The sequence below is a fragment of the Oreochromis niloticus genome, linkage group LG22 (assembly GCF_001858045.2).
Source record: "Oreochromis niloticus isolate F11D_XX linkage group LG22, O_niloticus_UMD_NMBU, whole genome shotgun sequence".
NCBI lineage: Eukaryota > Metazoa > Chordata > Actinopteri > Cichliformes > Cichlidae > Oreochromis > Oreochromis niloticus.
In genome coordinates this window covers 16,292,334-16,309,613 of record NC_031985.2, presented here as the reverse complement: position 1 = coordinate 16,309,613, position 17,280 = coordinate 16,292,334, and the positions used below count along the sequence as shown (strand labels likewise).

General features: G+C 43.2%; 1 protein-coding gene across 4 annotated transcripts in view; it reads left to right on the top strand.

Moving 5' to 3' along the window:
- The window catches only part of LOC100693099 (RNA-binding motif, single-stranded-interacting protein 3), a 293,155-nt gene that overhangs the window by 225,594 nt on the left and 50,281 nt on the right, over positions 1–17,280 (top strand). For all 4 annotated transcript variants that reach the window (XM_025902108.1, XM_013275898.3, XM_025902109.1 and 1 more), the window contains one exon: positions 17,147–17,253. In XM_025902108.1, coding sequence (XP_025757893.1) covers positions 17,147–17,253 — 107 coding nt within the window. The remainder of the gene's footprint in view (positions 1–17,146; positions 17,254–17,280) is intronic.

The following is a 17,280-nucleotide window of genomic DNA, read 5'->3' as shown; positions in this document are numbered from 1 at the left end:
AACTCAATACAAATGCATTGCTTTGTAGGTTGCTAAAATTACTAAAGGCTTCAACCAAGAACAGCGGTCATGTCAATGTATTATTAAACAAAGTTCTTTGATTTTTTTCTGTAACTTAGGAATGTGCAATGGAACACAGTTGGGAGACTGAGTAGTGGTTGAATTTCTTACCCAGGAAACTATTTCTTATTTGTTTATTCTCTAAATGTTATTCTGGCAAGCTCTGAAATCAGACTGTTACTGCCGTAAGAAAAAGCCTCTATCTTTTTTCTTCTTTTTTTTTCTGCTCCCTAACCCAAACTGAGATCTCCACCACTTTAGGAAGATGGTGCTGTGATGTGCACATTATATTCAAGGATCCCTAGATTCTTGGTTTTAGCCATCAGTCAACTTAATCTAATGCAGGACCTGAGGCAACGTATTTCTTTTGCAAAGAATAATATTCAGCCTCTCAGCAGATACAGTAGGTCACTGAGCTCATAGCCTTCCGGCCAGCTTGCCCGTCCTCCAGAATGAAGATTAAGTTTGCTGAGGAGGATAATCATGCTCTAAGGTCTCTGTGGTATGCAAGCAATTCAGCAGGCTTGCTTTCTTTGGTTCTCTTGTCATCTACTCTCCATCTCCTGCACCTGTCTTTATGAAAGAGCAGACTATCACGGTGAAGTATCACAACACAAGGCCGACGGTTTACAACTTTCCTTTTTTCCTTTAAGGGACATTTGAAAATGGATACAGATAGTGACGTACAGCCGGGTCATCTGGGTGCCCAGAATTGACTGATTTTTATCCTGTGTGTGCTTGCGTCAGGGAAGCAGGAAAAAAAAGAAGCAGCAGGCATCAGTTACACCACGTCAGTGTCACCGTCCCAGGACACAGAGGGCAGTGAGATAAATCTAGCTGCTGCCCCCAAAATAGAGCACGGGCCTCCATTAGAACAGGACGCAGACTGTGTGGGAACAGGCAGAGGTCACTGTGGTCAGCAGAGTTATTTCTGTTGTGCCACCGGACCTCTAGGAGTGGACGCCCATTCATTCATCCGATTGCCTGCCAGCAGGTTAGGGGACACACGCAGAGACACACACACATTTTAAAAAATGCACCCTACATGCTCTACCAGTGGACCATCAGCAGGAGTGGGACATGTTGTATTTGGTGAAATTTACTGTGAAGGTGTCTGAGTTACCACTTCTTTTTTTTTGTCACCCGGGGATATTTGTGTCTTTTCCTTCCTATATGAGTGTATTTATACGTGAGCTGCCTGTTGGTGTTTGAGCTGAAGGACGATGGAAACACACCTGGTTCCCAGTGACCTCATGTCTCAGACACAGTGTCTCTCTGTCTGTCTCTGCTTCCCTTGCTGGAAGTGCAACACATCTTGGCCATGCTATTGGATTGCACTAGCAGTTTAATTCTGCTGCTTTTCAGCCCATATAGGTGATTTACGTTAGCTCACCGACATGAATGCTCACTTTTTGCCACCGACACAGACAACGCACAAAAGGAAAGTGGATGAAAATGCCAGCAGAATGATTTCTTACAGTTTCTTTTTCCTTCCTTTGTTCTTTCCTCTGCCTTCCTCTCGTACGTCCACACACGCACACTCACAAATACACACACATCAATAGTCCATTAGGAGTGTGTTGCTTTCATTACCTCCAGCTTGGCCCTGAGACAGCCTTCAGAGTGGAGTACAGCAGAGCGGAGCTGGCCAGGATTGCAGTATATATAGAGAGAGAAGTCTGGTAATTGCCAGCTCTCTGTTCTCTCTATCCTGTGCGTCAGGTGGAAAGTATGAATCTGTGGTATCTGGGGACCACCCTGCTGCGCCGCGCCGCATCTCGCTACAACTGTCTGTGCCCCCACCGGGCACAAGTAATAGAGGGAAAACAGTGAGCTTAAAGGCCTCAGAGAGTCCAACAACTGCCACTCTAACAATACACACTGCCATGGGAATAAAAATCATGCAGCCCACAGTAACAGTGGAAATGATATACCCTGCCTACAAATCTCACTTTTTATGTCGTGCTTGTTGCACAGCAGTAAGTACTGTAAGTGGTGTTTTTTTGCTTCTTTCTTGAAGAGGAATGTTTTGTTTGTTTTGTTTCACCTGCCAGGAGGCAGCAAAACGTTTAAGAGGGGCGAAAACATTCAAAGTTTGCTGTAAAAGTTCAAGAAAAAGTTACCTCCCACATAAATGTGTAGCGCTATAATATTGAATGAATATAACAAAATTGTTATTGGAAAATTATTTGCCAGCCGCCATAAGGCCGTCTTTCTTTCATTACTTTCGGTAATGATTTGTTTTTTGCTTGCAACACTGCGGAGAATGAAATACACTGACCTGGACTTTAAGCTATGACTGGTCATATTGTTAGTCGCCTTAAATCTCCTTGAGGAGACGTTCGATAAAGCTAGGCAAGGTCGCTGATCTGCTCTCTCTTGCCATTTTCTGTCTAAAATAACAATTTATTCACAGGCTCCTCCATGTGTTTGAAATCAGTGGGCTGGTGTGTCATAAATCTGCTATATTATCTTTTTGATCTGAGTTATTTTGTAATTTCGTATTTGGAAATTCCTGTATTAGGAGGGAGCAGTAATTGTTCCTTCATCTCCCAAGGAATTTAAATGAAATATGCCCTTGATGGCTGATATTCATCTTTGGAGACAATCTTCCTTCTGTAATCGGGAAGTAGTGCTGAATCCTGGCTAGCAACAGTTCTTACACGAGTCAGGTGCAGCCAGTCGGTACTAGATGTATTTATACCACTGTAAATGGTTTAGATTAGGTTTCTGCCTTAATTGTGCATTCGGGAGATGGTACACATGGGATCTACTACTACTGTCAGTTTCTCAGGACAGTTGCCTGTTCTGTTTTCACATTGGAGCAAACGGACATTGAATCTGTACGAGGGAGCTGGTAGGGTTAGGGCAGTTTAATGTTCGATCCCACTGAGTAGGGCATTTGTGTCCGCGCATACAGCTTTACTGGAAAATGTTGGAGAAGTTTAAGAGGGCTGCAGCGCGTGTGTGAAAGTGGCTACAGTCTCAACTGTGCAACTGCACAGTTCAGATTGGTTCATAGACCCCCCCTATATGTGGTCTCTAGCTGTAGCCATTACTCTGGGGGTAGAGACGCCACATGAGGAAATTTCCATTATCCATTAGGTAATATTCCGATTGGCTGGAAGTGAATGCAGCCAATTGGAGTAGGTGGTCATGAATAATGCAAGTTTTACATAAATTGCCTCTGAAACTGCCTGTTGGAGGAAAGATGGGGACCTTGGCTGCAAGGGAAGATGGATTTAGAGAAATCTAAACAAGTTTTGGTGAATAAAATGTCACAGGTATGTTTAAAATGGACAAATATGGTTGTATAAAAATAAATCAAACAAAGCCATTCCATTATGTGCTACTCAGGTCATTTGTCAAAGAAAATGTATTACTCCACAAAAGGCATCATTGCTTTCAGGCAAAATAAACAAAGAAAACCTATTATCCTTATGTCATTGTTAATCATACCTACAGTATCGAGTGTATAAAAGTATTTTTCAATATCGGTCTTTTACCAGCTCTTAATATTTGTTGAGATGTTGCTGCAGCAGTCTTCTAGATGGTAGTGATGCGGCTATGATAATGCTGCCACATTCGCCGGGCCCCATCATGATCCTCTTACACATAGACGCGCATTTTTATCAATTACCTCGAGCTAGTCATATTTCTCTCTTAGCCCTAGACGTAATCTTGCTACAGATGCATCCAGATCAATTTTTCAGGATGTCTTATTTGTGGAGCGCACAGCGGGCTTTGCGTAGCGGGCGGGTGGGGGTGTGCAGTCAGGGTGTATCCAATTTCAGGCAGCAAAGCAAATGGCCTTGGAGATCAAGGATTATACAGCAGATTTCTAAGTCGAGCTAATATTGATTTGCTGTGCCCCTAGTGAACTCCAGGTTGTACCTTCTCCATGTAAGCTTTTAAATGTTGCTGCCTTAATGGCCCTCCTCGTCAGTATGGTCCCTGATCTATAAGGCCGCAACAACTGACCCCTATAAATATGGCCTTTTGTTTTTCTAGATAGCGCTGTGTACTCAGTGGACTAGTAAGACAGTGGAAGGTGTGTATGGTTTGTTTTGTTAAGGGTAAAGTATCGAATGTAACTGATCTGTGGTTTGGGTTGTTGTTTTCTTTTTTTATACAACTATATAGACAGATGAACTACTGTAGCTCAAATTGTGGAAAAAAGTTCATGGTGGTTCTGATAGAAGGGTGTCCGAGTACACAGTGCATCGCAGTTTGTTGTGTATGGGGCTGCTTAGCTGCAGGCCAGGAAAGGTGCCTGTGCTGATCCCTGTACAACACCGAAAGTCCCAATGATAGGCACATGAATATTACAACTGGACCATATAGCAGGGGAAGAAGGAGGCCTGGTTTGGTGAATTAAATTTTCTTTTACATTATGTACATGGAAGGGTGCATGTGCATAACTTACTTGCTGTTAACTATGAGAAAAAGGCAGTTGGCAGAGGCAGCGTGATGCTTTGGGCAATGTTCTGCTGGAACACCTTGGGGTCCTGCCATCTATTTGGATGTTACTTTCACATGTACCATCTACTAAAGCATTGTTGCAGACCCTGTACAGCCTTTCCCTGATTGCTGTGGCCTCTTTCAGCAGGATAATGCACCCTGCCACAAAGGAAAAGTAGTTCATCAATGGTTTGAGGAGCAAAACAACTTTGAGGCGTTGACTTTTCATCTGAATCCCACAGATCTCAATCCAATTGAGCATCTGTGGGATGTGTCGGACAAACAACTCCGATCCATGGAGACCACACCTTACAGAATCTGTTGCTGGGGTAATTGCATTGAACTCTTTTTCAAGAGTTTCAGATTATTCAATAAACTGGTCAAAATCTACTGTTCTTCCGATTAATTACCCGTTCTGTAAAGAATCTGATGCTAACATCTCGGTGCCAGATACCACGGCACGGCTTCAGGGGTCTATGGAACCTCAGTGGGTCAGGGCTGTTTTGGCAGCAAAAGGGGGAAATAACACAATATTTGCCAGGTGATCACAATGTCAGAGATTTAAAACAGCTTGTTGTTTTTAATAGTAAGGCAGACAAAGGGCTGGGTGCATACATCAGAAATACACCGCACATCTAGTTAGTTTGAGTCGCTTACTATAACCATGCGACTCTCTCTTATTGTACCTGCACTTGAGAATAATAGTCAGATATTTGCTCCTTTGCTGCTCTTCTCGCAGTCTTCATCTGAGTAAATATGCTTTATTGGATTCTCCTCACAATACAGCTGGTACTGATGAATGTCCTACCACCTAAATGCATAATTTTTCCATAGAAACTTTAAATTTGGAATTCAGATGCTTTACAGTGCTGTGCAGCAAAGGCATTAATCACAGCGTTTTCATCAGTTAGAATGGAATTTGATGTGCCGTCCCATACCGAGCAGTATTCTTGGCACCCCTCTGCGACTTCACGGTCTCCATCTCTTTCACCAGTCTGACGCACAGAATTAAAAGTTTGTTGTCCTGCCATTTAGCCATCTGTTCTCCAACTTCTGCCTTCCTCTGCTTTTTTTCCCCCCTTTTCTCCGCTGCACTGTTTGACGCTTCTTCTCTCTCTCGCTCTCTTTTTTGTCCCACACATGCATTGTAAACCGCTGAATACTGTACAGCCACATACTGAATGTTTGATAATTGCTTTTGAAAAAGAAAAGAACATTTATTTCAAAGTCTAGTTATTCAACAATGTCCCTGCCTCTCCTCCCAAAAAAGGAAAAGGAAAAAGAAAGACAGGCAAGAGGGTTGAGATGGGTGTTGGGATCTGGTTAACTTGTCCAATAGACCCATTATGAGGTAAAATCAACACTGGGGAGTGTTAGATGTGTGCTAGCGAGGGGAAATCGTGTCCAAATCCCTTTCGTTCGTTCAGCCATTATAAACAAGAAAGGATTAGCCGGCAGCTCCCTGCTGGGACAGTGAATGGATGAGAATGGGAAAGGAGAGGGAGGCTGCTCCTCTCCAGCATTATCCATATAATAGGCCAGGGAATTCAATAAGTACTGGCCTCATCAGACCTCATCAGCTCCCCCAATTAGGCTGCACATCATGGCGACTGGCGGGCTAGTTGCTGTTGGTGACAGATGAGAGCCAGCGTGGAGATGTGCTTGCCTCTGCTGCAGTGCTGTGCTGCCGCACATTCTTGGCATCAGTGAGGTGAATGCATCGCTCTGCGCGCGTGTGCGTATGTGCGTATGTGTCTGAGACAGGTGGGTAGTTTTGGAAGGGAGAATCGTAAGCACTGATGAGTGTCATTAGTTTCACATCAGTATTTGTTTTGCATCTCACCGCTAATTTACAGTCTGCACTAACTGCCAGCACTTCCTGCGCTGTACTTCTGTTCTTGATGCTGCATTGATGAGTCCCTGATAGCCAGCCTCAACTTGAAGTAAGCGCCGCTGTTTGTGAACCCTGGTGATATCGACGTCGTGTGTCAATATCTCTACCCTCCCACATTACCTCCCTGTGTTTCCCCAAGGGTCAGGACATGTGGAGGGAAAAAAAACACAGCTCTCCCACATCGATTGGGGCCCATTAACGCAGGCTGAGAAAAACAAAGCCTTTCATCACGTCTGAGATGTTTAGGCAAGGACTTACTCAGACTTGCTCTACACAGGTCAACCCTTCTCTCTCGTTCCGATATTGCTGTCTCAAAGAGGACAGAGCAGAGCTATTATAGGAGTTCATGTGTTTTTATTGTCTTCAAAAGAGATATGTGTCATCAAGCTCCTGTCATTTCTTTGTGTTTGTGTTTTCTTTTCTTTTATATAAAGACTGAGGAGAAAACAGTGAAGCATGGACAAGGAAAGAAGCAGGGTCAGATTTAGTTTACGTTTGATCCATTTCTTTCTTAGCAATCTGCCTCTAAATGCTGGTATTTGGTTTGTTTAAAGAAAAATATTCATATTTATGCCAAAACCAAATAAGCATATTCAAAGCAAACACTGTGTAGCGCAATAGAAATAAGACGGTGTGCTGTTTTGTCTTTTTAATTTACTTCAGTAGAACGACCTTCAAATTTAAAATCAAAATCTTATCAGTAAATGAAATATTTTTTTGCACCTTCCTCAGAAAACGGTTGATGTATTCGTTGAGCCCAAAGACGATGCCACTTTGCAACTTTTTTGGAAAGACTGAGGAAAATTAGTGTGAACGCTACTTGAGAACAAAGAGAATACCTAAGAAATGAATGAATTATGAGTCTTGGGAATGTCTGATGCACTGTTTGAAGTTGAGACATACATGGGTCTTTGAGACAAAGCGCAGATTATGCACGTCTGACTTTGGACCTTACTGTGGCTTTTGAATTTCATGAAAACTGGCTTTGTGGTGCCGCATATGTGGCCGCTTTTGTTTACGAGAATTATTAATTATACAGTGAATACTTCTCTTCCACTGTTATATTATTAAGACCAAAAAAAGCAGTGAATGTAAAAAAAAAAAAAAGAAGAAGAAAAAAAATAGATAAAAAAGAAATGCACAGTTTAAAACAATGATCTTGGTGTGCAGGATGTAACAGAGGTTAAATAGTACAAAATCTACCAGAAACTAGATTTAATAGTTTCATGGCCATGGCAACGACTCTTTGTAATCTAGAGTTAAAGCAGCCGGTTCCATTCATAGCAAGCTGATAAAGTCATAAAGCCAGCTCTCCATACTGTAACTGTTTTTGTTGTTTCCTTTTTATGGAAAATAAATCTGTTTGCACTTAATTTACAGTAGGCGTCGTATAACAAATATGTACAGTGTATAACAACATAAGTGTGTCAAAGGCTTAAACAAATGTAGCATTATGTCTCACATGAGTGTGACCCATTCATCTACAGTAATCAGGAGCAAATATGACTACTGTAGCTACATCGTTAACATAAAATATGCTGCTTTTACTTCCAGTATCACCTGATTGTGGAAGGTCAAATCCAACACAAGTTAACTAATGAAATGAAAGACAATAAAGAAATAAAGATTATTTTATTTCTTTACTTTTAATTCATTCTTTTCAGTAGTGATACTTAAGTCATTTGGGTTAGTTGGAAGAATCTAAAAGCAGTGATAATTTCTTAAATATGGCTGAAAACAAGCCAGAATGGAGAGAGAGGATGTCAGTGATGGTGACAGATTTCTGCGAGGGTGGGGTGGAGGAAAACAGTGCAGATCTTCCTGCGCCGTCTTTGGGTTTGTGTGTGTTCTGTATGTTTCTGAGTGAGCATAAAAGAGTGTATACTATACGCGTGTGGGTGTGTGTGCATGGCTGCTCTTTTGAAAGTGAAAGAGCAAAGAGAGCTGCACCTGCAGCTTCTATCAAACAGTGGAAAGCTCCTTTCAGCACAGCTTTAATTACAGTCTCTGCAGCTCTGCTCAGCTCAGACAAGCCGGTCTCCACGCAACCAACCAAATGCTCTCACACATAGCCGCCTTCCTCTGCCAGAGACCGGCCTGATCCCTAATCAGCCGCGGTGCCACTCTTCATCGATCCCCAATCAGTTACAGTAAAGGGGACTCTATGGAATCCCCCATGCACACTTCCCCTCCACCCTTTCCCCCCTTATTAGTCGGTGCCCTTCTTTCATCGATCATAAATCAATGTCACTGGTAGCATTGATCGTCAATCACCCCCAGTGACATTATTGATCTGGCTACCCGCAGCCCTGGGCCCACATTGCAGCCCGGCTCTGGCATATTGATCCTCCCTCAGATACAGTATTGAGGCTTTTTATTGATAATTCATTTATTGTGCTGTAATTTCATTTTCTTTCCTGTCCATACCGTTGTTACTGGAAGCCCCTACGGTGGAAACCTAGTTAACAGACACACTGCCTTTTGTGTGCTACTCTAACTGATGTGGCTCTCTTTCATTTGCAGCATATTTTCTGCTTATGTTCAAATGTTGTTAGCAGTTCTCAAGCAATGCTAACCTAAAGGTTATATAAGCTTATAATAAAGAGAACCAGAAGTTTGGGTCTGTGGACCACCAGGGAAATTGAGGCAAGATGTTATTTAAAAAACACCCAACATCCACTTTTTCTTCAGAGTTTTATACTGGCCAATAATAGAGGACTGTTTGTAATGCACTCCTAGTGTGAATTTGAGTAACTTTGTGAATGTCAAGCAGAGAAGTGCTGAAAAATAACCCGCTCAGCAAAACCTCGCCTTGATAAATAAACCTAAATTTTGCTGTATATGATAACGTGGAAGGTGTGTAAAGCTGAGTAAGATGCTAATATGCATTCAGGTTTAATACTAGATATAAGTGATGAAGCCTTCACAGGAGACTCAAACCTCCCCTCACAGAACAATAGAGTACATGATACATTTTAAGGCGTACTGTCAGAGCTTAAAGTTGATTTATTCTGATTCTGATCCAGTGTCATATATACTGAGAAATATTTGCTGTAGGTCTGGTAGATGGGCAGTTCAGCTGAATTACAAAGCGCTGTATGATTCATCTCTATAGATGGGAGTTTTCACGGGTCACTGGAGGCGTTGGCAGTGTTATAATACTCTGCTAACAGGGACAGAGCTAGTTTCGCTGTCTGCCCACACAGGCAGTGACACAGAGCGTAGAAGCACAAGTCAACCCCCACAGGCAAAGTCCGGCAACAACTACTCTTGTGTCCTTCTGCCACAGCCAAAAAAGGGCAGTTTCACAGGCCAGAACTTGTTTCACACCACAAGGTCAAGCCAGTGAAGGCTTATTTATTAATTCCCTAAAATGTTCATTTTTAGGCTGGGTTAATATTTTAATGCTATTTAAATGTATTGTTTATCTTTTTCTGAAAGTTTTAATAAAGAATTATTATCCCAATATAACCATATAACCTTTAAAGGGAAAGTTCACCCTAAAATCAATTGTACATATTTGACCTGGGGCTTGTAGTGTTGTTGATCCATCTAAAATATTTTAAACTGTGATGCCCAGTGTTAAAGTTATCACAGATGTCTTCTTCTCTTGAATATAATGAATTTAAATAGTAATTGTAACATGGTGCCAGAAGTACCAAATAATACATTTTAAAAACTTTGCTGAAATGTCTTTCAAAAAATCCTGACCCACTAAGTGAAATCCAGAAACCTTGTTTTGAACAGTTTATTCCAAAAAACTACACCCAGCAACAGTGTCACTGAAGAGTTAACCAGCCTAGAGAATGGTTGGCAACCATCTGGCAACCATCTGGCAACCACCGATTGCGAGGGAAAAATGTGTATTCCCAAACCAGTGGTTGCTCGGTGACACAGAGAGGTTTCTGGACCACAACTTTCTGATTGCTTTGGTCACTTGCAGATTGCCACAGTCACCTGTAGTTTGCATAGAAGATGCCAACTTGTCTGCAGAAACTCACCATTTACTCTCTTAGCTGTAGCAAAACTTGGAAAATTATGATGCTAACTAGAAATGGAGAGCATTCACCTTTAAAGTAAAAGTTGTGCCTTTGAAATCAACACATTTCAAATGGTGCAACTTTTACTTTGCAGACGAATGGTCTCCGTATGTTGCACATTTTCAACACTCCTTCGCAAGTAGTTTGCAAGTATTTGCAGACAAGTCTGCATCTTCAATACAAACTACTGATGACTCATAACTAACCAACCAAAGTAAATCAGTGAGGTTTTCCGTGCAACATTGCGCACTTCATTGAGTGATTTTATGGCACTTGGTTTCCAGGTGGTTGCTGACCAGTCTCTAGACCTGTGCAAACATGCCTTTAGCATTCAGTTTTATAGCGATTGCCAGCCACCACTCACATCTAGTCAGGCAATACACATTTCTTCCCTCACAGTCATTGGTTGCCAAATGGTTGCTAGCCAGTCACTAGGCCCATGGGACTGTAGCCTACCTGCAATGTAAACATTAATGACATTCTTCATCAGCTGAGCTGTAATGTTAGTTCGGTGCTGGATAGTTTTGATTGGCAGATGCAAAAACTAAAAGAAGAATTCATTGAAAGTTCTATGAAACTTCTCACACCGGCTTACTAGTGCTTTGAGTGTCATACATTATAGCCAAGAAAAGGTAGACATCACAGCAGCCAATGTCTCCAAAGCTTGGCAACTCATACAAAGTCAGTTTAGATGGCAATACAGGCTGGTGGAAAATTTGGGGGTGAACTTTATCTTGAAAAACCCAGACCCAGAAGATTCTCATGCATATTATAAATTATTTGAAAAAGAAATCTAGTCTGTTCTTCCAAAGCTTGTTTCATCAGTTCAGTGGGGAACAAGTGATGTAGCTTTTTGAAGAGTACAACACATCATCAATATCCTTAACACCAAAGTCTATTTTTCCCACTTATAGATTTATCTATCTGAAGTACTAGCTTAAGTTGCCTGGTGCATATTTTCTTGGATCTTATTTCAGATCCACTGTACAAATAGTCATTTTAATCTCGGACCCTGCTCTTACGTTTTTGTGGCCACTTTTACTGTAATTGCCACCCTGGCCAGCTGTATAAAGTTGGTAGTGATATTGAGACCTACTGCAGAAACAAAGATGTTGGCAGCGTAGAGCAGCTTGTGTGGCTTTAACATTAGAAACATCTGCCACCGCCACTTAAACATTGCAGCTGACTGCAGGACCCAGAAGCACTCAACTATGCCATTTGGACCGAATGCAGTGGGGACTGTCTGCCTGTATAAATGTTATTTCAATATATGGATGCAGGATTGTGAGCCATTCATTAGAGCTGGCAAACACACATAAGCATAACTTCGACTCACTCACTCACAAACTTCTGTCTGCTCTTGTTGTTTCTAGTAATTTATTTACTCACCATGGCAACCTTAGTGTCGGGAATAGCAAGTGGAATTAGCTGATTAAGCTAAAATGAAGTTCTCGTTACACCGGTACATCAGAGCTCGTCTCCCAGGAGTCAGCGAGCAGCTGGAAACCCCTCCTCCTGTTTGGCGCTGCACTGCACTTGTGGCTCTCAAATTTAATGCAAAAGCAGATTAATCCAGAGTCAGTACTTGAAGTGCAATCATATTCAACCCATATTTTCAGCTGCTAAAATAATTACACCTCAGTGTTTAAGTAGAGTATTGTTCACCTTTCTGTTAGATCATTTCGCATTGATTTCTGCATATTCCTTGGCAATTGCATTTTGTATTCCCATTACCACGAGATGGTTTCAGTCGATTTGAGTTGTCTGCGCTGTTAGAGACTGACTCAGTGCCAGACCTACATGGAGGTCGTCTCATCCATCAGCTTTGTTTATTTGTCTAAATTTGGTCTGGATTCAGTGCTCTGCGGTGGATGGATGGATGGATGGATGGATGGACAGAAGAGAGAAAGACAGAAAAAGAAAGGGAGTGAGAGATGCAGACAGGAGATAACTACGACAGAGAGAAATGCGATTGAGGGAGATGGACAAAGAGAGTGAGAGATGGATTAGCATGTCAGAGACTCCCTACATAACATTACTCTTGTTAAGTGTGCAATAGCTCATCGATCAGGCTTCTACCGCCCGCATGCAGGGCTCTTCCCTCCATTTCCCTTCCCGTAATCCATAATATCATCTCAGACCAGAACTGCATGGCGTGCTGCAGAGGCCCTCTATGGAAGTCTAAGCAAGAGCTGATCAATAGCCATTGAGCATGTGTAGCAGATGCAGGATGAGAAGCAAGCTGTTGTTGACATCCTTCTCCCTATGCTCATCCCACTCAAAGAGATGAGCTATACAGTATGGATCGGAAGAGTGAAAACTGGACTGTGCCTGTCACTTCTAAACTCGGTGAATCTCTCCCCTCTGTCTCTTTCTGTCACCATCTCCTCTTGTCTCGTTGTCTGTCTATGACACTGTATCTGTCCTTCCATCTATCTCCCTTTCCTCTTTGTGTCGCTCTCTGCCATGCCTTCCTCTCAGCGCCGGCTCCATTTATTGGGCCGTGTCATTGAGCCATGTGTGCCGTCCCTGTCAGCAAAACGCCTGGCAGACTGTCTTCATTTCCATGCTGAAGGATGCAAGGCCAGCATGGCAGTTGTGAGAGCTATCGACTGGGATCTGTCAAAGCCCTCCCTGTAGGAAAGCTGTTGCTGCCTGCCTTCTAGGTTGGCAGCCATTCTGAGGCTGTCTGTTTGACTCTGACAATGGCGACGTATATGCAGCAGTGCTGTAGTTTTGTTCTGTGACCCTTCTTGTCCTATCCACCTGTCATATGTTTTTCTAGCATCTTTTTATCTCTCTCCAGAATGGCGTGCCTTTCTAACGCCTTCTGTTTCCCTCTGTGCCTTTCTATGTCTCTTATTCTCTCTCCCTCCCACTCTTATTCTTTCTCTTCCCCATAAGACACAGCCTCCTCAGTCTGGGCAGACAGGTCAAGCTGGCTGAAGGGAATCAGACAGTTGTTGATCCAATTAGAGATCCCCTCAAGCAGCATCAGAGTAGAGCAGAATTCCAATAAAATACTGTCCTCTTTCTGCCTTTTCCATGTTCTCCCCTAACATGTCCTTGCAGTAAAACACAGTGAGCCTTCCTGAGACTTTTCTGAGACCCGTAGGAACCTTCAGCTAAAGTTGTCATTGAGAAGTCGAAAGCTTGCTTTCACTGAATCTTTTCAGGTTGACATATTTTGGTACAAGTGGCTGAACAGTTCCCTCTGTTTGCCCTCTTTATTGCTTTGGACACTCTGAGAGCAAAGCAAGGCCGGCCCAGTTTGACTCCAAACCCTTCTTAGAGGCCTCTTTTGTAACTGTCTTGATGGTGAAAAGCTGGCTGTTTCACTGAGCAAAACCTTTCACACAGCCCCTCTGCAACTATGGAGCATTCCTGCATTGATTTCACCATTCAGGCCAAACAGATGTACAGTCCAATTCAGAGCACCAAATGAATGTACAACAGGCCGAAATTGACGTGTCATAATACATGTACTGATTTGCATTCATAGATCAAGATGTTTTTCAGCTGGCTTTTCAAGCCATCCGGAGCGCACGAGCGCTCTTTGTCTCGAGATAGAGAAAAAAGCCACTGTGCTTGTCTGCAGCTAAAGAGCTGATTTCGACCAGATGCAGTCCCGTAGGAAACAACTGTAACAGCAATAATTGCTTATGAACATAGCGCTAATAAGTGAAAATTTCAACAAGCTTTCATTTAGATTTCTATTGTCGCCGTTATTTACACGAGTACATTTCCATGCCTCTGCTGGTTCGTTTTGTTGGTTAGTAATGCATCTATTGATGAGCAGAATGCCATGACTATCTTTTCAGAGCCAAATGCACATTGAGGAGCATGATTGAGCCAAGGCTATGATCAAACGAGGCTGGCAGCACAGGCATCTTATTCTCACTAAACTGCTCCCCTTTCATGTGCGTGCATGAGTGTGGTCGGTCTTGGTGCGCATATTTCAAAGCCCATAATGCATGTGCGCATGTCCGCAGCCACCCCTCGTTAACGTGTTTACCAGTTCCTACAGCAACCCACATAAAAAACAATTAGGGGTTCCCACGGAGCACCTTGTTAGCGGCAGTTGTTGACCTCTGACCAAAACTACTTCATCTTTTTCCCATGATGTCGAATCATTAAAGGGGCAGTAAATTAGTTCATAGCAAGAAGCCCCCGAAAACACATATTCTGGAGCCAAAGTGAATTAGGCAATACTTGAAGCCTTTACCTTAAAGACGCAGGATCAGCAAGCTGGAACGTAGTCGGTGGCCCAGTTTGTTCTGGGCCGTGCCAGGGATGACGGCGTGTGGCGAGAGGTCTAGAAGGGTTTATGGCCTGGCACTGACTTCCATTCTGTGTATGTGTCTTTGGCTATTTCTGTGTGTTTGCAAAGGTTATAGCAAAGAGACTTTAAGGGCAGGAGGAGGGTGTGTGTTTCAGGGCTACAGAAGGGTGAGTGTGTTCACAGGGAGGGTGGGGTGGTGCGAGGCTGTTGATCTTGGGCTTGAGTCTTAAACAAATGGGCTAGTTCGCTGTGGGAACTGGGGATGTAGTCACTGGGGGAACGTCAGCGTGCTCTGTGTCAGATTCTCCAAATTTCTCCAATAGCTAATTATCTCCCACAGCGCCAAAGGAGAGGTTTGGAGGAGCTTTTGTTGTTTTTCTCCTGTAGTGTCTCTCGCGCTCTCCCTTGCCTGCTACTTTTTCTTTGGCTGACTCTGAAAAGTTTGGTGCTGTAGTGGACCCTAAAGGCACAGAAACACAGTTAAATTTTTTCTTGCTGTTTTTCTAGAGTTTGTTTGCGTGCATTTAGCCCCATAGTACCCCTTTAGCCACATAAATGCAGACACACGTCCGTAAGCTCCACAGCCTTCATCTCATTTGCATCTCAGACATCTCCTGTAACTAACAAAAACATATTTTCAGCAGCAACATTCCTGGCATGAGAGAAAATTAAATGCAAAAGCAAATCATCTGATTAGCTCATTAACGCCTCGGCCTTTCCTTTTTTTTTTTTTTAATCAATTTATCGCCTGACAAAGTCGCTTGTCATGAGCTCACTTAACTTCAGGTTGTTTCATGGCTGTCACTGCCTTGTCAGTCTAGACAGAAGCTTTTTCTCTCCTGTCTTGTGATGCTGCATTATTATCAGGACCCAAAGCACCTCTAACATCTGGGAGTAGAGATTAAAGCATCAACAATTCTCTCGGTGTCATCTCTGACACGGCGTGATGAAAGGTCCCTTTGCTCAGCCTCCTGCAGACAGCCCCCATCATTGGCCAGTGTCGTCACAAAGCCTCCGTGTCACAAGCTGCCAGGCCTGTAATGTGAATGCGTTGACAGGAGAGCCGTCAGCTCTCTCCTAAGCCACCAGGTGCAGAGCAGCATCGGTTCAGTGTTTGGACAAACTTGTTGGCTCTGTGTGTACTGTACTTTTGCTGAACTGTACAACTCTCCCAGGACGCGATTGTTTGATCCTGGTTTAGGCTCACACTCTAATTCTCTTGGTCAGCCATTTCCCTTATCTCTTTCACCATCTTCTCCTTTTCTTGTTTCATGTTCTTTACGCTTTCTGTACTCCTGTGTTTCTGCTTGTTTATACAACTGTCTCCCTTCCCCTGTTTCATCTCCCCAGTCTGTGTCTTAAGAGATTCCGATCTCGCTGACGCTGACTGAAAAGGGGACGGACACTGTGAAGACCCCCCAGGTCCCCAGCCAAGAGAGCCGCTCATTTCTCATGCTTTTTTTTTCCCCCCTACTCTTTCTTCTTCTCTCCACATTGACTGTCTTCAGATTTGCTTTTCCTCTCTGCACTATCTCATCAGGAAAGTCATCTGCCTGAACCAATTTTTGCCTCTTTAGGTGCTCACCTGCAGCACGAGTGTGGGAAACTGCCCTTTCGCAAGTTATCTTTACACCGGCTTAGGTTATCGCAACACTTTCATTGACCTTTCATTGGTAATTATGCATACAAAAGGCTTTTGATGCAGATACAGCTTAGATGAGGTCGCTCTTCGGGGGGGCTTTTTTCTTTTTTGTTTTTTAATGTGTATAATGACAGCTGTTTCATTTTCAAGCCATCCTTTATTTCTGCTGATGCCAGCTCTGAAGTTAGAGCATCTGTCAATCCTCTGTAAGGGTTTCATCTCGGGGGACCCTTAGCCTGCCCCTAGTGTTTGCACCAAGAACAGCACAGTAACGTCTATATCAGCCGTCTCTCAAACCATGCACCCCAGTGAGGTGCTCACGCTGATGGCTGCTGAGTGGAAAAAGACATAAAAATTTCAAATAAAACAGGAGATGGCTGTTACAGTAAAACACGGAGGGATTATGCGTCAGGAACAGGAACGCCTTCTAGAAATAAGCTTTGGCTGACAGAGCGGTCCTGTGTTACCATCTCAGAGGTATTTACAAGAGCGATTACTGTGATTATTATTTCAACAATACCTTGCAATGTTCTTTCATAGGCTGCCAGCCTTTGCAAGGATAGGGAGGGCCTGCCAACATCACCGGACTGGGAATTTGTGTAGGAGCTCCATAGGAAGGCAGAGCGGAGGGAGGGGGAGGAGAGAGAGAAAGAGATGCAGTGGTCGAAGAAGAGACAAAGGACACAGTTCAAAAGGGCTTCTTTCTTTCTAAAAGGTCACACAATGCACTTCTGCTAACATGATTTTGTCCTTTTCTCTCTCTGCAGCTCCCACGGAGCCTTTGCTGTGCAAATTTGCCGACGGAGGGCAGAAGAAACGCCAAAGCCAGAGCAAGTACCCTCAGAATGGAAGGCCGTGGCACAGAGAAGGCGAGGTAAGATGTTACGCCAGTGTTTATCTT